Genomic DNA, 23,714 nt, shown 5'->3' on the forward strand with positions numbered 1-23,714 from the left:
ATAAAAATAACTATAATTTTAAAAGACTGTAATAAGATGCTACATACTAAAAGCTTATTGGAAATGATCAAGGGAGCCCATTATTTGCTTGAAAACGCAAATTCTCTTCCGGGTTTTAGGCCACAAAATGAACATGCTGCGTAATTAATAATACATGAAGTAATTAATTAAAAAAAGATAAAAAATAATTACACTAACTTAAAAAAAAACATAACATAGCAAATAAGAGCAAATCACTACATACAAAATTAAAAGTGCAAAAAGGTCAAACAAATATTTAAAATAAAATATTTAGGATTGTATCGAGGGATAATTATTTATTTGTTTAATCTATTAATTTTAAATTGTTCATGCCCTGTCATTTGGAATGGTGGTCTACTTACAAAACGTAATATCTTATTTAAATCTATAGGGCTCTGTGAATGGCACTCGGGAATAGTATCATAGTATCCAGACTGTATCATTATTGTCAAATGAAGGACGCCTCCTCCAGTCGCTTCTTGACGTCAGGGTAGATCCCGCAATTATTGCATAGAAAGGGAATTGCGGATAGATAAAGAGGCAGAAGAGGACCATCCGTCCGTAGGAGCAGACGATCAGGTATTGCATTTATTTTAAGTTTCCCTCGAAGTCAGCGGATGAAGTGTATAAACTGATTTAAATGTAGTAGGAAAATCTTCTACAATGCCACTGCAAGCTTTCATGCATGATATGGGCGATAACCTGTAGTCCATGTTGCATAGTAGGAGTCTATGTAAGATTACGTCGATTAAAAACAAAAATTTTATCTGTTTTCAGTCAATTCATGTTAATGCTTCGTTGTCTGTTCCTAGAGGATTGTTAGTGCAGGTGGCAACAGACTCCTGAATGCGCATCTATGCGCAGTGTCTGAATACACACGCACACTTATACACGAACAATATGCGTCCACTGACATAGTGCATTGCTTGTTCAATGACTTGAGATGCAGAACACTTTCAGATAGTGGTAAGAGGTTTTGAGCATTGCATGTTTACAATTTTTCTGAACTGCAGTTCTTCTAAGATCGTAATATTTATTGCTTTGTTGTAGCCTATGTGTAATCTTTTGCTAAAAATAATGGGGTACTACTATGGTATACTGATCTTATAGCATGGTACTGAATGATTATCACATTCATATTCCATGGTATATATAATATGGAATTTGATACTGGTGTTGAAACACTATGGCATTGCCATGGTCCAAAAGGAATATAATAAAAGTACTTTTTGTACTTCGTTGCACAGATCTAAAAAAAAAAATTCTTTATAACAATAATAGATATATAATAAATAATAATAATGAAAAATTATAATTCTGCCATATAAAATAAAAATATATTACTAATCAAAATTACAAAACAAAATTTAGGGGCTTTCTAATAAGAATTAATATAATGTAAAAGTGTCATTTTTTTAATCAATTTATTACTCTCAAATACTCTTTAGAAAGATTCTAACAATATAATAACAGGTTGCATAACCTTTAAAAATATTTATTTGATAATATATTTAATAACTTTAAATTTGTGTAATCAAATTGAGAAGATTTTTGTATTTTTGTATTTATTTTTTGAACGGAGTAACAGTTTCCACTGAAAATGTGTGATGAAGATCAATCCAATATATTATGTTAAAATGAGTGTGTAGTCCAGTAGTCCTGCAATGTCATTATATGAGTGTATAATAGTGATGTGCATTAATAGTGATGCAAATCACACTGATCCTCTCTTTAGTTCTTGAGGACTAAAGGATTTATGGAGTTAAGTACGGTGGATACTTTAGTTTTAAATAAATATTTTACATGACAAAAGAGTTTCAATGTTTTTATGAATATGTGAATATGCATTACTTTATTTCCTTTTTTTAATCATCTTGATAACAGTCATTAGAGTTTGCCTATAAAAATGTAATCCTAAAATCTATAAATATCAAAACTGGTCACTGGCTTACAAATGACAATGTGCTCAAGCCCCTGCAGATGCCTAGGCTAAATACAATGCCTTATGCCACCACAAACTATTGGTTTTGCCCATCTTCCTCTGCACTGAAAAGAGTAACATGATGACGGCATTTGCACATGCAGGCTTCAGTAGCGGTGTGGTGTGGTAATGCACACTTGAACAATGACATTATTGCAGTTTAATCATAGCCAAATAACTGAAAACACTGTTCTTCAATACAAACAGTTTTCTTTGTTGCAAATGAGTTTTCTCTGTTTTGTGTCTATGTCAAATTTTTTATTAAAGTGATACACTTTCTTTATCATTGACTTATTCATTGACCTCTAATTATGTCTTGTTTAGTTCCTGAGTGGAAATCAACTATACAATGCCTTTAGGAGAGGATGAAAATGGATGGAAAAAGAAGACAACAGATATCAAGGAAAATTATGATTTCAAGGAGGTCTTGGGGACGTGAGTGTTTGATAAATGAATTGCTTGATTTACAATGAAAGTGGGCAGAGCATTGTTTGATTAATCTCAGATTTATTTATTAATTGAGTTTGAGTCAAGTGTTATTTAAGTATTATTTATATACTATAATAATAATAATAATAATAATATTTTTTATGTGCTTTTTGCATTTTTATTATATTTTATATAAATGTTATTAATATTTAGGGTTAATTTATTCTTCTTTCAGTTTCAGTTTTTATTAATTTTCAGTTAGTATTTTTTGTGCTTCAACTTAAACCTATTCCGGGTTTATTGCTAAAGCAATTGTTTTTTTCATCTAATAATTTATTTCAATTAACAAACATTTTTTATATCTTTAATTTTATCTAACAGTAATAATAATGGTTTGAAAGATTTCATACCTTCTCTAATAAAAGGACATCAAAACCTCACAGAACTCATGATGAGAGGAAAATCAGGTCTTTACAGTGTTTTGCACTGCATAGAAAACAGACCAATGAATCACACCTGCAACTATCGTATCAACAAGTGTTCTTCTTCATAATCTTCTTCTGTAGCTCTGTAGATCACCATCATTTGTTTTAGATGAATAACAATATGTCATGTTGGCATAATGAAAACAATATTCAGAATATATTGGCACTGAGTGGTGTCAGAAACAGATCTCATCCATTTTCTGTTGGAGCAGTTGCCTCTTTTTCTCACTTTGCCGGGTGTGATTAATGACACCTCAGTGTGGCACGCAGCATGGCTTTCATTATCAGTCAATACTGGGAATTAGTACATTTTCAGATATTTTCTTACAAAAACAACAACAAAATTTCAGTTTGTTTTGAAGGCTTGTAGACCTGGCAATGCTTCTATTATTCATGGACTCAGTCGTAGTAGAGGACAAGAGAGCGTTCGTCAACAGCCTAAGTGCAATAGCCTTTTTATGCTGCAGATATATTTATAGTGCGTGGGCAGAGTGTGTACATTTGATTGTCACGTTCTTCGCATTTTGGGTGACATGGCTGAGGACGAGGGCCAGAGAGAGGGATAAACAGATGGACAGACTGATCTGCCATGCCGAATATTAGCCACACTGAAACAAAATCTTGCATGTGAGAAGGAGGACAGTGAATGCTGGTTGGGAAGCACATCACCATCCTCCAAGGCACTGCTGAGGGGAAAGTCACTAGTGTAGAGCTGTGATGAAACCTTCAGTCACGCACACACATAGACACATACACAAGCATATAATATTCATCAGGGGGTTGTTACGAGTGTCTCTCCCCTCCTGCAGCCAGAATGACTGCTATTTCAGATGGCATAACATAATCATTTGGGCATGCTTACTTCAGCTTGAGTTCACATGGCCAGCCTCATGTTAAATCCCCTTCTTTGGAGCTGTGCATGCTACACAATCACCAGAGATACATTCTTAGCATCACTGTGGAGCAATTGTCAATCTTGACCTTTGCTGTACCAAACTTCAGTCCTTAATATCTTTGTGTGTGACTGTCAGCATAAAGTTTGGACCATTTTGCAGCTTGTTCTGGCATAAAAATGTCTACTTTAACAGAAAGAGACCATTTTAATGATATATAAAGTGCAGCCAAGTACAGTTCTCTTTATTTTAATGTTTTGTTTAGAGGTGGATACATTACAATAAATTGCAATGCACCTTTATTTGACGGATCCAACTGTTCTATTTTTGAAACAGTTTTTTCCTTCCACTTTATTTTCTCTTTTAACATGAATATATATATGTGTGTGTGTGTGTGTGTGTGTGTGTGTGTATATATATATATATATATATATATATATATATATGTGTGTGTGTGTGTGTGTGTATATATATATATATATATAGTACAGACCAAAAGTTTGGAAACATTACTATTTTTAATGTTTTGAAAGAAGTTTCTTCTGCTCATCAAGCCTGCATTTATTTGATCAAAAATACAGAAAAAAAATGTAATATTGTGATATGTTATTACAATTTAAAATAAATGTTTTTACATTAAATTTCTGTGATGCAAAGCTGAATTTTTAGGATCATTATCACATGATCCTTTAGAAATTATTCTAATATGATGATTCATTATCAAAGTTGGAAACAGTTCTGCTGCTTAATATTTTTTCAGAACATGTGATACTTTTTTAGGATACTTTGATGAATAAAAAGTAAAAAAAAAAAAAAAGCTATGTTTTTAAAATATAAATATTTATATTTATAACAATATAACAATATACACTACTGATCAGTAATTTGGGGTCAGTAATTTTTTTTCTTTCTTTTTTAAAATAAAATCAATACTTTTATTCAGCAAGGATGTGTTAAATTGATAAAAAGTGATAGTAAAGAAAATATATTATTAGAATATATATTATTGGATTTTTTTTTATTTTGAATAAATGCAGTTCTTTTTAACCTTTTATTCATCAAATATATTAGACAGCAGAACTATAATTGTATTAAATATCCTGCTTTGGACTGGAACAGTTATATACACACATACATACATACATACATGGGTCAAAGACAAAAAAGTGTTTAAGCATTAAACAGTGTAATACTGCTTTAAACTGTTGTACTGTTGTAAACTGTTGTAACCCCCCCCCCCCCCCCAAAATTGCAATTGTTAAATAAAAAATAGTTTTATTTAATTGCAATTTTAATAAATATCATACATTTTCCCCTGATTTACAGGAGACACCGAGTAAAATGTCATTCAGTGTAACAATCTTGTCAGGCATATTTACAACAAAAATCAATATATGACATATTAAAAGACTAATTACTTTCACCCCAAATACTAATCAGTTGTAATTTTAAATTTTTTACATTTGCCACTATCCTTGGCTTTGCCCATTTGTCAGTAAGAATTTTTTTACTAATTTAAAACACAATAAAATTTAGTATGCTTCATTATTCTTTTAGATATTTTAATATGTACACGTCAGAATAAGCATGTTGTTTGAATTTTTGCATAAATATTGTGTTACGCTGAATGACAATGTAACATTATTTCAACCACATTTTGACATTTTATTCTCCAAAAACTTATTTGAAACCTTAAAAGTAGACATTTTACTTACATTTAATGTGCTTTCTATGGACACAAAACCACTTTACATTTCTTTTGATGCGGACATCTTAACATCTTTGACCCACACACACACATATATATATTCATCTTAAAAGGGAAAATAAAGTGGAAGGAAAAAACTGTATCAAAAATAGAAAAGTTGGATCCGTCGAATAAAGGTGCATTGCAATTTAATGTTTAATGTTTCCACCTCTATATATATATATATATATATATATATATACATATTTCTTTTTTTTTTACTTTATATACAAATATCCTGGATTGATTTCTATGAATTGTAAACACACTGTTAAAAAGTTTGGGGTCAGTGAGATTTTTTCCTTGAAAGAAATTCATTCATTTATTTGACTTTGGGGAAGTGTAACCATAAACTGTTTGTTTACACACATTCTTTAAAATATTTTAATTTGTGTTCAGCAGAAGAAAGACATTTACACAGGTTTGGACAGTTTTGGGTGAGTAAATTATGATAGAATTTACATTTTTGTGTGATCTATCCATTTAATGTACAGTATGCTTCGACATTTCTAGTGCTGACAGTTTTAAGCAATGTGATGTCCTTCACTTCTAATGTAGACATGGTGTTACATAAAGTGTTGCGTAGAATTGAATGTGACAATTTATGGTAGAATGGGTTTACACAATTCATTTCATAAATGAAGCCTGTTGTACCTTGCAAACATTGTTTCTTGGTGAACTGATAAGTTGTATAGCATTACTGTACAAGACATTTATATTTAAACATTTGGCAGACACTTGCTTGTCACATCCATTCATGTTCAGTGAACACTGGACACTATATATATATGTATGTATGTATATATATATATATATATATATGTATGTATATATATATATATATATATATATATATATATATATATGTATGTATGTATGTATATATATATATATATATATATATATATATATATATATATACACATACATAACTATAATTGTATTAAATATCCTGCTTTGGACTGGAACAGTTCAGTTAATTGTAAGTGCTACAATAGAACTATCAATTTCAATGAGCAATTTTAGCTTTGTGCTGAGAGGCACGGGCCATGCTTGTTTTCTTTTGTCAGCAAACATGAATTCTACAGAGAGCTGAATGAACTGTAGCACACTGTGTAGTAGGCAAGATTGCTGCCCCATCAGCAGAAATAACCAGAGAGTAAGAGAGTCATAAATCATGGCAAAAGTCCAAAACCTCAAGGAAGTTCTATGTTGTACCATTAGCAATGCAGAAGCAATCTGTTAATATTATGTAAAAAGTTAGCCTGCTAATCTTTAGAAAGATGGCTCAAAATATTTCTGTTATTCTGTACTCGTAGCCCACATACTGTATGGTCATAAATCAAAAAGGGGTCTGTGTCTGTTCTGCTCAATTAATCTCACATTAATGCAACTATAGACAGAAAATGGAACGGTTTCTCTGCATAAAGGCAAATCTATAACCTTTGTTTTCACAGTGTGATGCGGTTTTGACTAGTTTGCCAGTAAGGCGTTGTTCAGAGGATTTAAATGTATATGTTGACAGAAAGCCTCTTTTCTCAAGTAGATTATAGAATTTGTTTATCTGTGAATTCTTTGAGTGGAGTCAATTGATTTATTCTGGGGAAATTGTACCTACTCCGGCTTATCTAGCTGCAGACCTGGATTTTGATTAAAAACCTAGAACCTGGATAATGGTTCACAATTGGACACTAGGGAGTTTTAAATTTTAGCAAACTGTAGGATTTGTTACGGTATATTGAGAGACTGTATCTAATGTTTGAGTTCGTAGCTCTAAAAAGATATACGAGTTGTGCTAACAGTTATTTGTGACTGTAAGCATTATTCATTATCCTGCTTGCTTTCCATATCGCAATTTATACAGTTTATACAAAAGTACATGGCTGTTAACATAATGAGGAACCGGTGGTACTTTGGAGAATTTGTTATGAAATGTTATATGTAAATGCTTAAATCATTACGATTACTAATATATACAAATAACAGTTTGCTTATCTTGTTTCTGTAAGAAGAAGAAGGTCTGTTTTTGTAAGACAAGAGGTTAGTATTTGAAATTTGTGATTGTGTTTCAGTATTTTGTTTTATCGTTGCTGTTTTAAAAATGGTGATATTTAGGAAACAACATGGACTGTTTATATTTGTGCTCTTTCAAATCTTACAGAATTCAAACAACATTTTGACTTTACTGTTTTGAGGTCAAAGTGGACTGGTTGCTATGGCGACATGATATTTTATTTTTAGACGAAAGTTTATGTTTATGTGAGTGTCACAAAAGTAAGATGAATGAGCCTGCTGAGCTGTTTTTGTCTGGAAGCTTCTTTTTTTGTTGATTTAAACTCCCAACCTTCCTAAACAAAATGAGAAAGGTGTTTTGAAATGACAGAAAAACTCCCCAAACAAGATAGCCTTTTAAAAGACATCAATAAAAAAATAAATCAGGGCCACTCATGCTGCATTATTGTTCAATTATTAATCACAGCTTGTTAGAGTGAGTCTGTGTGATTCAGAGCAGGTTTTTAAAGGGCTTTTGACAAATTATATCAATCAATTTGATCAATATATATGTATTTTGTTTTATAAATTTAATATATAAAATAAACTGATAATTCATTGTGACAGATGAAAGCATAATAGATAAAAGTTTATTTGTTTCTGCTATCAAAATAATAATGAGAGATGTCTAGTGTTCCAGCACTAAATCTTTGAAATGATTGGATTATTGCTCCACCGATTATTTTCCTGGTCAGGTACATTGGTTAAATGAAATACAGAATCAGTATTACTTGAACAACTCTGCTACACATTCTAAAAGATGTGTGTGTATATGTGTGTGTGTGTGTGTATGAGAGAGAGAGAATCTTAAGCTTTTGTTCATTAAATTAGAGTTAAATTACTTATTAAGTTATTAAAACAGTGAATTAACAGTAAGTATAATGCAACAGCAAAAATATTTTTTAAATACTTTATCTTTTATAATATCAGAAAATTGACATAATGACCAGGCCCACACATTCAAACAAATTTCCTATGATTCTCAAAATACACTTGCATGTTCATTTATTGTCCCTCCTCATGATTTTATACATATTTTGAGTTTTAAATAAATATTAGGTAAAATGTAAATATTTTTAGCTAATCTAAAAATGCTTTCAGAGCCCAGTAAAAGTCTCTAAGCACTATTGTACGACATTTAAACATTTTATGTAACATAAACAGTGTAATGTAATATAAACATGAATGTATATGTTTGCAACTTTTTCTGTCATATTGATTCTGAACCCCTCGCTAGAGAAACACACCATGAGCATTTTGTTAATCGATTTAAGTACACAGAGCTGCTGTTGGGAAATGATTGGCCTTGTAATATGTCTCTGCGAAACAATTTTCTTATTTACAGACCCAAACACCCACATGGCTGTCTTGTATCATTTCCTAATCTCCATTCTCTCTTCCCTCTTCCTCCTCCTTTACCCACAGGAAGCCATGGGAGGCCTTAATTACACCACGTCTCACGGCAACAGCACAGCTCTTGCTCTCTTCATTTCCTCTCAGTCACTCTTTCTTTCCTTCATTCTTTCCTCCCGACCTCCATTTTGCCCCCCGCACCTCCCCCTTTCCACTTAAGGCAGTCTGTGCCTTTATTCTGTGATACGAGTCCAGAAGAAAGTTTGTTGACAGCTGCAGCGCTGTATGAGCTGTTCTCTCTCACTAAACAACCCTGCTGTGATCATGACTCACTAGCATGGCTTCCAGGTCATTGGAGATTTCTGTTTCATTATTATTATCTCAACAACAACATATCATAAGGTCATTTTAATTGAAATCGTCCTCATGCAAACAGACATGCTTGCAAGAATATATATATATATAAAAAACTGCCTTCTTTGATTTCAGAAAATTGTATACAAAACATAATGGCTGAGCCCAAATTTCCTGTTATTCTCTACTTGCATGTTCACTTGTTTGACACATATTTTGAAAGAGTTTTAAATATTAAGTCAAATTTGAATATTACATTTTTTCAAAAATGTTCTCTCAAAGTTATGAACCAACACTGAAAAAAACGATTCGTTGTCTGAACAAGCATTACTTAAATTCATCGTGACAAAGTCCGAAATAAAACCAGAATTTGTATTGGAGATGCTTTTGAAAGATGGAGACGGCTGAAAACGGAGAAGAATTTGAACTCAGACGCCAATGTTGCTAATTTTCTCCTGGACAGGTAAGATTCATCTATGCTTGGCTAACTTGTACTTGATGTCAAAGGACATTTCATATATTCATGACAGTCGAACAAAGTTATGCATGTTTGTGCAAAGTAACATAACGTTAGCTCACATGGACGTATGCTAACATTAGCAATGCATTATAGAAGCCCGTTTCTCTGTCATTATGCTGAGACGCTGAGGAAAACAACATTAGCACGCCCATTATGGCAATTTGAAACATAATTGAGACAGTAGTCTAATGTTACCTCAGTAAAAATGATTCATCATTTGTACTTCACGTATATCGTGGACTAAGTTACACATGCTGCAAGTTGACCTGTATGGCCATTGCTAATGTAATTTAGTTACTCTAACAATATTTTCTGATGGAACTGAAAACAACCCTGTGATAGCCATTGGTGATATTGAATTTGTCCTGCGTTATAATTGCTGTGGCAAATGTTTCGGTTATTTGTTAGCCTACTTATGACAAAAACTTTAGTACTTGTAAATCAATTTTTTTTTTCTTATTGAAAAATAAGTAATTTTTAAATTGTTGTTTATATGTTTTTTGTTTTGTTTTGTCACATACGAGCATAAATCTTTACTATTATAGTTAACTAATGACAATTAGTACATTTTTTAAATACATAATTACTTATCAAAGTATCTCTCATGAAGCATAAACATAATTAACAGAAAAACAAACTTACTGTGTACGTCTGTTCGTCACTTGCCATTGGAAGCTCATTGAAGCAGCCTACGTTTCTGCTGAATCCTGCAGCTTATCTGGCAACCTCGAGTCAGGGGGTAGGGGCAATAGGGGATACACCGCTCTACAGTATTTTTATAGTGATTGCAATACCAGTTTTGGCCACAACCCTACATACGGCTCCTTTAACATATATAGTACATGTAACATAAAAATATAAGTTACAAAGTGAACTTAAGTGTATGCATAAATACAACAAAAGAAAATAAGTCATGACAACTACTAGTACAATTATGTTAAAATTAAGTAAATATAGCATAACATTTTAAGTATTTGACTGTGAGCCATAATAATAATAATAATAATAATAATAATAATAATAATAATGATTGTTCTCATGTTCTCTATAAGTGGCAGTCTGGGCCTGGGCACAGGTTAATTTTGAGGTTTGGTTTATATTACATTGTAAAATATATGCTACATGTCAATATGTATGCATGATAATTAAATAATGGTGATCTCGATTCAGACATGCAAACTTATTTCTAAATGACAACGATTCCTCTGTCTAGTAAACCTTATAAATTATGATCACAACTGTAAATTTAAACCTGTGTTTACGAAGAGGGTGCCATTAATGGATAAGGTAGATACAAAATGTGCAGAGCGGTGACTCTTCAGGATCAGGATTGAAAATCTATTTCTGTTTATCTGTTTATCTAAAGAAAGTCATTAATCAGGATCAGTGTGAGGATGAGTAAATAATGAAAACATTTTGTGTGAATCAACTGACTGACTCGGCCATTCTCCAATTAGCTTAAAAAACTAAATCTTCACTGTAGAAATTTCAGATCATTGTTGTGTATAGATTTTTATTTTCTCTTTCAAAATTCATTTTCCTTTCAACTTCATTTCCATCAGCAGTTTCACCGTCATTAGAGATGAGTTGGTTAAATAATGCCTTGATTTACAAACTCTATGGAGTCACTGTATAGTTGTGATTTTGTGTGTATGCAGCATAACAAGCCGCATTGTGTTTTACTTTTTAGACCAGCCCTGTGGAATAACGTAAAGAAGTTGTAATTCTATGCTTAACTATCTGCCTCTCTGAGAATCTCATCAAGCACCATCAGGTGAGCATCTGAAATCGATCAAAAACCAAGTTACTCTCCAAAACTAAATAAAGCCGCGTTCAGACTGCACGATTTTAGCCCAGTTTTTGGCTCACCGACATGTTTTGAGAAATCGCCGACAAATGCCCGAAATCACAGGCAAATCTGAGCTCGTTCACGCGAGTGACAATCACGCAGTGTGAATGAGCAAAGACGCGACCTGAGAGAATCGCCGATGAGTCGCCGATGCCCGTGGGATATTTGGCATGCTAAATATCTGGACCTGTCGGCGATTCAAAATCATGCTGTCTGAAAAGTGTTCTGACTGAAAACGACATCGGCAATGACCGACAGTCAATGAGAGAAAGATACAGAGCAGCGGGGAGTTATAGACCACAATATCAGCAAGTATGGCTTCATTTCAGAAAAAGGCTTTCTTCTCGGTCTATTTGGACCCATGAAATGGAAGATAAATTAGTATTAATTTAGCAGGAGCACCCATGTCTGTTTGACGTTTCATCTGAGCTATCCCAGTCTCACGTGAAAACTCAGGTCTTGCACGTGTGATATCGCGTTGTTTCCTTGTCACATCTCGCGTGTGTTTGGTTGTGGAACATAGTTTGCGTGCCAGACAGAGCTGTCAGGCGATTCTTCCTATTGTAAAGTCATGCAGTGTGAAACCTTCTGTCGCCGATCCATCGTGCAGTGTGAACACAGCAGTGACTGAATGCTGGCCAAGATAGTCATGCAGTGTGAAAAGAACAGTGACCCGACTACTTTGAAAATCGTGCAGTCTGAACTCGGCTTAACTTAGGCTATATAAAGGCAGTTAATTAAATTCAACCAACATAGATAGAAATAAAATGAATGGCTGTAAATCACTTATTTAATTTTAAAATATAAATATCTATTTCAAAATCTTATTTTTTTTGTGTTATTTCATTGCAATGTATTTTTTTTGCACTGAGAAACAATCAGAAAAAATATCAAGTGGTGTTGTAAGTAAATAGACATTTGCTTTGTTTTGTTTTTTAAAGATACTCATGGGAATAAGGAGAAACTGGAACTGCTCACACTTAAAATCATCATGAAAGGTGGCTCAACAGATGATCCATTACAGACTAGTGCTGGAAGGCATAGAGGTGATGATGGGATTGGAAGGTGTTGCAAAGGCTTATGTTTTTCTGCTTGGCCTAATTTATGCAATTAATCTGAGTTACCCCAAAGAGCTCAATGTGCAATGTTTGTCTGCAACTGTTCGATTAAATTCTTGATTTATTCTTAGGATGTTTGTCGCGTGTTCCAAAAGTAAATGTTAGAAAAATTGTTGCAAAGGTTGAAAAAAAGTGATCTATTGTGAAGTTTGCAATCTCTGTGTTACAAACAAAACATAAAAGAAAGAAAGAAAATACTTTTTTTTTCTAATTTTATTAGGAATTTTGTACAAAAGTAAATGTTTGAAAAATGTAAACCCTTTAAGAAGTGTTGCAAAGGGTGAAAAATCAAGAAAATAACATGTTGGAAGTGAAGTTCCATTTGTATATTTGTCACATTTTGTTGTACATTCACCTTCACCGCATTGCAGCCTGTCAAAAAAATAAACTGAAATGCTTTATTTTGTGTAATTTGCTTGTTTAATTTATTTAAGATGTGATGACTAAGCAGACCAATAGCTGAAGATCTAAAATCAGTTTAAATGTTAAGTTGGTTCAACTCAATTTTTTAAATATAAATGAGCTTAAATGTTAAGTTAACACAACTTGAAATTACTTGGTAGATTATATAATGTTGAATATTTTAAGTAAAGAACATTGAGTCAACTCAAATAATTAAGTTCATATAACAAAGATTATCTTGTTTAAGTAAAATTGTTCCAAGTTAGGTTTACTTAAAAAGTGTGTTGCAAAAATGGTGCATATATATTGTAAGTAAATCCAACACATCATTTTTACCAGTGAATGTTCTTCCAGTAACATGATTAGAATGTCATTCAAAGTTATAATGTTCTCAAAACATTACAACAAAAATGTTATTTATACATCATTCATGGAACTTATTTTCTGATATGTTTCATTTTGATGTTTGTCTTTCAGTTTTTTTATGTTTCTACTCATTTCTGAACGTTCAGAGTAATATTCCAATTATGTTTGTGAAATGATTTAATGGAATATGCCTTTAACATTCATTCAACCAAGATTTATTTTTTATTTTTTTTATTTTTTTTAAAATAGGACTTTTTGAATGTACAAAGAACCTCAGAAATAACATTTCCATAGCTTAATGGGTACAAAATGTTCTTTTTCTGTAGCTGTATTCATATTTAAATGTTATTTTTAAATAGTTTAAGACATATCTAAAAGTAGAATGAAGTGTTTGAAATGATAATTAGCCTTTTAACACTATAAGAAATTTAGTCTCGGATGTAAGGAAAATAAATTTCCTCTAATGTCATTTATTCTCTGACTTGTTTATTTCTCTTTTCCTTAGTGGCAAATTGTATGTTTTTAATTGCTCCCTCTGTGATTAAGAAGGCAGTTTAGGGAATGTGTGTGTTTGGGACAGCTAGATTATACATGACAGTGCTCATGTTAACACACAGGCTTCGTGTTTAAGAAAGAGAACGAGAATTAATGTTTTTTCTACAAACCTGTAAAAACCTGAAAGGATGCTGGAAATAGGACAAACAGACACCCATATGCCTAAACACATGGAAACATTTCTTGGATGAATAAACAGCTTGTGCTGTTTGTCTTTTTCTGGCTCTACCCGTGTCGCTTCGAGGGTGCAGACTTGCAGCACACTGTTTCATCTTTCCCTACCTGACAAGCCTGACCTGATAAAATATCAGCCGTTCACAATATTTCTATTGCACAAAAAGAAAAATACTCTTGAAAAGGTGTCACTGTTTATGTAATGTGTGTGTGTGTATATTTATATATATATATATATATATATATATATATATATATATATATATATATATATATATATATATATATATATATATATGTATATATGTATATATATAATCAAATAAATGAAGCCTTAATAAGCAATAATAGGAAACTTCTTTGAAAAACATCTTACAGATCTTTTACAAACTTTTGAAAGGTAGCATGTTCCTGGTTGTTATTTTAAACTGGATATAAATATTTCTGGCAAACCCCAAAATAATATCATATATTGGTGGCAAACGTAACACAAATATTAATTACAACTGCAGTTTTTATCATGTAATATTTACAATAAATATTTAAAACATTTAAATGAAATTAATATCATTAATATTTATTTATAATTACCATTATCAATATATATATATATATATATATATATATATATATATATATATATATATATATATATATATATATATATTTATTTTTTATTTTTTTTAATTACAATTGAATATGCTTTCTGGCTGATGTTAATTATCTTAAGTTAGTGGTCAATTAATTAGCCTAAGTAGGTCATAGAGATGGTGGGTGCATTTACTTTGGGGAAATCCAGGTCTGGTCAATATATTGGTTAATGTCTAAGCAAAAGGGTGGAAGTTAAATATCCAGTATAGCACTAACTCTGTCTTTCCTCTCCTCCAGGGGGGCGTTCTCTGAGGTGTTCCTGGCTGAGGAGAAGAAGACCCAGCGACTCGTGGCCATCAAATGCATCCCTAAGAAAGCATTGGAGGGCAAGGAAAACAGCATTGAGAATGAGATTGCTGTGCTACACAGGTCAGAACTGACTCTCTAATGATAAAAAATACTGTCTAAACTGGCTAGTCAGGATGGACAGCCAGCGGATTCAACCATCTAAACCAGCTAAGGACCAACTTGGCCTTAGGCTGGATTAAGCTGTTAATTTTTTATACAGGACAGGATATATTTTTCATGGAGAAAGCCAAACAGAGGAAACCTAGTGTGCAGGGTACTGAACTGCTTGATTACAGGACCAATAACAGATGACACTGTTTGAGATCAAGCGAAACCATATCATGATTTGTGTTCAGATATAGGACGTGTGCTGCTGAGAGCCAAGTCAAGATGCTGAAAGCTCTCTTCCTTTTCCTCTTGAAAACCAGATTGCTCTTTGAGAGAAGAAAAGCTCTTGTAAATGCTATCTGTGCCATAAAAATGTGCTATAGCTTTAGAAATTGTAGAAGTGTGCACCGGAAATGTCAAGAGTACTGGAGATCGGCCTATTTTTAGTGTCTCTGTTGCCTGGGCAACAGCACACACACACAGAGGCTGAGATGGTATGGAGGTTCCCTGTAGCAGTATTGTGAAAGTGAGGAAGGAAGGGACCAAAGAGGAGGAATAGGAATAGAATATAGAGAGAGAGAATCCCACAACTGTAATCAAATGCAAAGCAGGAAACCAAAAGAGTGGAAGTCAAATGGAGATGGAGCAAAATGTTCTTAATGTTTGATTTGAGTATAGCTGGTGTACAGACTGAGAAAGTGCATTAAAAATAGGAAAGAAGGAAGGAAAGCCATCGTGAATCGAGCATGAAAAGAGCTTTAGAGCAATGCAATAGCGTTAACACTCATATTACATTTCCTTACAGCAGTCTAGTTATTGTTAGCAAAAATTAAAGTAAAACAATTTTTTTTATTGTTTTTAATTAATGTAATGAAATGTAATGTTTGTGCACACTTGGGAAATAAAACTCATTCATTCATTAAATTTAATTATCCAAAAATTTACATTTAAAAGACTTGAAATGAAAAATAGAAATGAAATAAATAAGCTGAAGTACTAAAATTGCTAATGAAATAAAATAATTACATAGAAATATAAAAAATAAACAAAACAAATGCATATAAAAAATTACTAAAACTAATTTAAAATATTTGTACAGTTACTGCCTTATAGTAAACTAAAACAACATACACACAATGTAAAGTATGAATTGCAGCATGTGCAAGTTGAATCCTACAAGAAAAACTTTCTGATGTTCTGGTCCCTAGATAATGTAAGGTTATTTTACTGTGCTTCAGCGGAAATAATAAGTCAGAAATAATAACCCTAACCAATAGCCAATTTATGATCTAATCATTGGTGTTATTTTTTTTTTTTCAGAATAAAACATGAGAATATTGTTTCACTGGAAGACATCTTCGAAAGTCAGTCGCATTTGTATTTGGTCATGCAGCTGTGAGTTTTTCTCAGCACTCACAACAACATACTTTACTGAGATACTGGCTAATGATTTTGCGAATTTGCAGTGTCAATTAAATTCTTGTGTTGTTGTAGTAGAAGTGTTAATTGTAGATTGTTTGTATGGGTCTTCCCAGCGTATCGGGGGGAGAGCTCTTTGACAGGATTGTAGAAAAGGGCTTCTACACCGAGAGAGATGCCAGCAAACTCATTCGGCAGATTTTAGATGCGGTGAAGTATCTGCATGATATGGGCATTGTGCACAGAGACCTGAAGGTATGCTCTTCCCTATAATTATGCTCTTCCTTTCTAACCAGGCATAATGTGACAAATTATTCAGCGTGCAATCTTTTTTCTGTCCTCACTGAAAGCCAAATGCTGCCACGAAAGGACAAAATCATTGACAAAAATATTTAATGTTTAATACTCAGCTCTGTGGCACTGAAAATCAGACCAATGCTACATAACTTGACAGAAATAGGCTGTGTTTGGAATAGAATACAAGTGTATTACTTATAGTACTGCATGCTGCACAGTATACTAATGCCTGTTTTTCTAATATATATATTTTTTTTTTCTTTCAAAATTGGCTTGGTAGTTAATAACACATTTTTCTGTGGTGTGACAAACTCAGAAAACATTAAATATAGCTTTGCACAGACTTTACTGTTAAAAATAGTTGTTTTTCTTAAGATTTTTGCAGAAACCGTGATACATTTTTCAATTCAGGATTCTTTGATAAATAGAAACTTCAAAAGAAGCGCGTTTATTTGAAATATAATTTTTGCGACATTTTAAATGTCTTAACTCTGACTTTTGATCGATTTAATGCATCCTTGCCAAAGTATTAATATCTTTAAAAAATTTGCTGACCCTAAACTTTTGTGTATATTGCACATTTTGGAGTTTTATAGTAGTATTCTATTCCAGACATAGCCCAAGTGACCAATAAAATGCCCTGTTGCATGCTATTTGTCATGGATTGTCATGAGAAAAACATTTGTCAGATCTGATTACAACATGGTGTTTCACATATGAAGAAAGTTCACCAATGGCTGTCCATAAAATGTAGCAAGATATGACTTGATTTAATGTGACTGAGGGGATGTTAATTTATTCTCTTTCTGTGCAGCCAGAGAATCTGTTGTACTACAGTATGGAGGAGGACTCCAATATCATGATCAGCGACTTTGGCCTGTCTAAGATCGAGGACTCAGGAAGTGTAATGTCAACTGCCTGTGGAACACCTGGATACGTAGGTATGAATGAGGACTATTTTTCCCCACCGTCTATGGTCAGTAATGTGTAGGTTTTTAGAGGCTCTCAGTCGTTTGAAATGTTGCACAGTGTCAAGTGTTAGCTTCTTTAAAGTGCCTCTTTGATGCTGCCCTCATTCTCTACAAAGCTCAAAGGAAAGTGAACTAAACAGAAAAAAAGAAACGCTGAAAGCTTCTCGCTCTCTCAATCAGCTCCAGAGGTCTTGGCACAAAAACCATACAGTAAAGCTGTAGACTGTTGGTCCATAGGAGTGATTTCTTATATTCTGTAAGTATTCCTTGATCTGCATCTGTCATATCACAAATTGTGCATATTTAATTTTAATTATTTATTTATTAATTCACTCTCAATTTATATATATATATATATATATATATATATATATACACACACACACACACACACACACACAAATATATATATATATATATATGAATGAATCAACAGAAATCATTATTTCAATCTAAATCAACATTTAATATTCATTCATTTATTTGTCATGTCAAATATTTGGTTTTTTTGTGCATATTTATTTATGTTTGTCAGTTTTTTATAGGATTTTTTTAATTATTATTATTTTTATGGTTAATTCTCAATTGTTTTTTAGTTTTTTTGTTATATTATTTGTTTGTTTATGGTCAATTCTTATAGGATTGTTAAAAAATGCATTATTTAAAATAGTTAAAATTAGTAAAATCAATATTTTATTTATTTGTTTGTTTGCTTGTTCATTGAACCGAATAATAAGAGGGATAAATAACAGTCAGTTGGTTATTACAAAGCTGTCTTTTGCAGTCTATGTGGCTACCCTCCGTTTTACGATGAAAATGATTCCAAGCTGTTCGAGCAGATTCTCAAAGCAGAGTATGAGTTTGACTCTCCATACTGGGATGACATCTCTGACTCAGGTAGATCATTTTTAGATGTTCTTGATACAAAAGACCACACCTGTTGAGTGATGTTTCAGTGTTGAGCTAAGTTCATGTTTATATAATGTGACTTGTCTCTTAGTAGGAGTGCAGTGAATAAAAACCTTCACAAAACTACTGATGAGCTCTATCCTGGGCATTTATATTTTCTTAATGCTTGAATATTGTTTGACAAACATATTGTGGACCACATCCCTTCCTAGCCAAGGATTTCATCAGTCACTTGATGGAGAAAGATCCGTCTCTGAGATACACATGTGAGCAGGCTTTACAGCATCCATGGTAGGGGTTACCTAAAAATAAGTGATCCTATGATCGTAATATCCTGTTCTTCTTTTGACCAAAATTGTATTAGTAACTCGTCACCCATCTCTGATTTTGAAGGATTTCTGGAGACACGGCTCTCGACAGGAACATTCATGAGTCTGTCAGCGCTCAGATCAAGAAGAACTTTGCTAAAAGTAAATGGAAGGTGAGAATCCCATTACATCATCCTTTTTGTTTTTTCACATTTTGCAGATCTGCGTGAAGTTCTTCAAATATGACTTACTTTTTTTGTCACGAACAACTTGCTATATACATATATACATACATGTATACGTTTAATTAAGATTAATTTCTTTTATCTAGATTAATCTCACTGTAATCTTGGAATTAATCTAGATTAATCTCGATTAAAATGGTTCATTTGAATTCTGCCAAAGGCATTCAGAATATGTGTGCTACCCAAATAAAATAATGACTAAAAGTAAGTCTTTGAGAACAGGTTTCTCAAGACAGGTGGTGCATTAGACCAGGGGCTCATCTCCTGTTTCCAAAATGCATCACAAACTGCTTGAGAAAGCTGTAAACAAATTCCACATTGCACAAGGTGCAAACAACCTTAGGCTGTTTCACAAATACTCCGTCTGCAGTGTGTATGCATTTTGTATTTTTTTTTGCACCCATGTTAACGGATTCCAGCGTTCATGCGGTTGTGGTCCGTCAGTGCATTCCAGGAGTGTCCTGTGTGAAAGCACAATGATTATGAGTCCATGCTGCTTCTGCACCACATACGTAACGCACACGGACTGCATACGCACTGCAGACGGAGTATGTGTGAAACAGGCATGCGTCTTGTCGAGGTTTCCATTGGGAAGCTTCTTAAAAAAAAAAAGCAAAACCGGTGGCTTCAGCTGCATCCATGTTAGAACGTCACGTTTGCTGTGGTAATTTCACAGTAGGCATACAGACAGGTTCGAAGACTCGTTCTCGCCCCTACATTGCAATTCGGTTAGGCATACATCCGCACTAAAATATCAAGGTGAAAGTCATCATAGCTCACCTAGTATAGACCCAGCTCCCAACCTAACTTTGAGATTAGATTAACGGCAATATTTTTTTTTATCGCCCGATAAGAGTCTCACGTTAACACAGCACGTTAACGCCGATAACGGCCTACCACTAATATATATATATATATATGAGAGAGAGAGAGACATTTTAGAATTGTTATAGGGTTTTCTCATTAATCTCAGAAATGTTCCCAAAGATGCTTGTAAACATATTTTAGAGGCATGTTATTTCTTGTTCTCGTCCCTGTAGCAAGCATTCAATGCGACAGCAGTGGTCAGACACATGCGGAGACTGCAGCTGAGCACCAGCCTTGAGGGTCCGAGCCAAATCACCAGCACCAGCCCCTACCACAGACACCTGCTCCTGCCCGCCAAAGAGCTGGACCACGAGGAGGACGAGGACGAGGAGGAAGATGACAACAGTATGTCTAAGAACATTCTCAATTGAAAGTTACATATTATCCATCCTAAATACAATGCAGGAATTATTAGGATCCTTATTTTAGTTCAGACAACCCATTAAGAAAGCATGAGCATGAAGGAGTTTGTGATGGATTTCATTAGACTTTTTGTTATTGTTGTTGTAAGCATGTATTAAATGTATGAACCTAATGAGTTGATGAGGTAATGAGTAAAGTAACGTGTTTGAAGCATTTTTTACTGGACTGTCTAGATTTCGGTTCAGATTTCAATGTTTGTTCGTTTGTTCATTTATTTATTTAGAATGTTTAGTCGTTTTGTAAAGAATAATTGATAAATATAAAAATGGAAATTTCTCATATATTTTTAATTGCAATGTTGTAAAGTTTTATTATAAAAATTTGTCTAGAGCATGATTCTTATTTTAAAATTCTTTGATAGTTCCATTACAATTTTGATGGCTTTGATGTTCATCACATGTGGCACAACACACACACACACACACACACACACACACACACACACACACATAAACATGAAGAAAAAAACCCAAATTACTTACAGCTTTTAATATACAGTAAAAGATTTGGCATGTGTTTTTATTTATGAGTATTTATTCATATTTTTAATTATCAGTTATTTTTAGAAGTTTTAGCTTAATTTTTTTTTTTTCTGGTTTTAGTCATTTTAGTACTTAAACTTATAATACATTTATTTCATGCTAAGTACAAAACAAATACATTAACATATTTATGTACTTGATAAAAATACGCTGCAATTGTACTTTTAGTATACTAAACTTTTTAGTATACTAGACCAAAGTCCAACCATAGATAATCTGAAGTAAATTTGATTGTGCTAAAGTGGAACTATTACAAGTTTACTTTAGTTACACTTTAAATATCTTGCATTTAAAGACCAATATTATTCAAAGATCATACAGTACTTCTCAATATTGGCATTAAGGCTCAATATTACAAAATGTGCATTGTGCATAATTAGTACTAAAAAAAAAAGTTTAATTATACATTTTATATCAATAAGTCTCAAGCGATATGTCAGTAAATATTTTAATCGATTTTAACTATACTTAGTATGAAATAAATTATTTTAAATATATATATATATATATGTTCTTTTTTTACTAGGTGAGGCTACATTTCTAATCTTTGTGCAAATAATATTTCTTATATTTTTTATACTTATAGGTTCCCCGAGTGGGGACGGCCGTCGAGGCAGTGCTGATCGGGACAGTCTCAGAAGCTGTGCTTACTGCTGCCGACCAACCAGCAGGATCTGAAGCAGAACTCTGAGCCCAGCAGAACCTAGAGGAACCCAGGGGAACCCACACATGCACGTCCACCGTACCAGTCTGACCCGGAACACAGAGCTTTCCTGGTAACATGCACTAGATGGAGCTAGTGCTGCTGGTGGGACGGACGTGAGAAGGAGAGCATCATTGTTCCAAACGTTCAGACTTGGGTATATCATTGACAGATATGTAACTTCTCTATCATTTAATTTTGTCTGATTAATATTTCTGTACCCCAACCAAAGATGACAGTATGTTTAATTTGTACTTTTATGTAAGGTTTATTCATTTCTTTTATTATTTATTTTTAAAGAAAACATTCAGGTGTGTACCCCGTAGCAATTTGGTCTCAGAAAGCCACTAGTTATACAATGTCTTAATAAATATTAATGTCTTAAGCCCCACTTGCTCAGGCAATAAATTCATGATGAAACAAGATGGTCATATCTTTAAGACATTTTCAGGCCTTAATCCATTGTAGCTTTGTTCTGTTTGGTAAATGTCCATGTTGTTGATTTTGTGATCTGGTTAAGACAGGTATAAACTGCAGGAGTGAGCTTACTGAAGAGTATCTCCAAGCTGTTACAGAGATCACATGATCTCGTTGTGGGTGTAAACCATCATTTGAAGCATGTGACTGATGAGGTTAAGAGATTTGAGACACAATCCAATGCTTTTTTTTTTTTTTTTACATCCAGATTAAATGCAATATCAAACCTAGATAATCTCCGTTTTAAATAAAGTTTCTAGTTTTAGAATTTATGTGGCAAAAGTAGTCTATAGCTACTGTATATAATAAGATGTATATATTCGAATTGCATATAAAATATTCAGCCATTTGAATTACAGTTTTAAAATGAACAAACTAATAAGTTAACGTAATGCACATTTGTCAGTCATACCATCATGAATTAATGAAACAGGGAAGATTTCTGCAATATTACTAATAAACTAAATGTGTTTTATATACACAATAACCAGTTTATATATTTATCCTCAATAAATCCAATTTGTTTCAGTCTCATACATTTAAATGAATATTGCCTGCTCCACAGCTAGCCATATTTTAACCGTTCATACTTTTGTTTTTAGCTGAATAAATTTGCTTGTTTTCACAATTAGCAGATTTATGCTGTTTCCAAGCAGTTTAAGTAAATGCATTTTGATTATGTGATTATATTTAAATGAAATCCCATAGATGCAAATAGTTAACAATAAAATATGTAATTCAATGCAAAATCTTACGTTTCATTTAGCGTGACAGACAAATATGCATCACATTAAGTTTACTTTGTTTATACTAAAACTGTGTAATCCAAATTGATGGAAATATTATGAGCAATTCAAATATATAAACCTTAAATTTCGGCCTAAGTGTAGTGAGAAGGCACACTCCTGTTATTCTGCAACATCATGCCGCTTTTTAAGACACCTTATTTTGGCCAAAAATATATGGCAGAGTGTATCCTTTGCTTTGAAAGCAATCTCATGATGCAGTGCAACAAGTTTAGTAAATATATTTATCTAAATATTAAAAAGTATTAGAAAAAATACTGACTATTTAACCCAATATTTGTGTGAGCTATTTAGATTTATGCTTTTTCGAGTATGCCTGCATCAAATTCTGTTGCAATCAATTGGGAGCCGAGTGTCGTATGTGCTTCACATGAGAGGCATTATTTGTTTGGAACCACAGA

The 23,714-nt window shown here is 32.9% G+C and overlaps 1 protein-coding gene across 1 annotated transcript; it reads left to right on the forward strand.

The window, feature by feature from the left end:
- The first annotated feature begins 398 nt into the window (after nt 1-398).
- LOC132151632 (calcium/calmodulin-dependent protein kinase type 1-like) lies at nt 399-22,323 on the forward strand. The gene is made up of 12 exons (XM_059559889.1): nt 399-600; nt 2,327-2,437; nt 15,188-15,319; nt 16,667-16,741; nt 16,882-17,020; nt 17,877-18,003; nt 18,214-18,289; nt 18,818-18,930; nt 19,155-19,233; nt 19,336-19,423; nt 20,536-20,707; nt 21,914-22,323. Exons 2-12 carry the CDS (start codon nt 2,352-2,354, stop codon nt 22,003-22,005), a joined length of 1,179 nt encoding a protein of 392 aa, XP_059415872.1. The 5' UTR covers nt 399-600; nt 2,327-2,351; the 3' UTR covers nt 22,006-22,323.
- Nucleotides 22,324-23,714: the final 1,391 nt, after the last annotated feature.

This window comes from Carassius carassius, chromosome 10 (genome assembly GCF_963082965.1).
Source record: "Carassius carassius chromosome 10, fCarCar2.1, whole genome shotgun sequence".
Taxonomy (NCBI): Eukaryota; Metazoa; Chordata; class Actinopteri; order Cypriniformes; family Cyprinidae; genus Carassius; species Carassius carassius.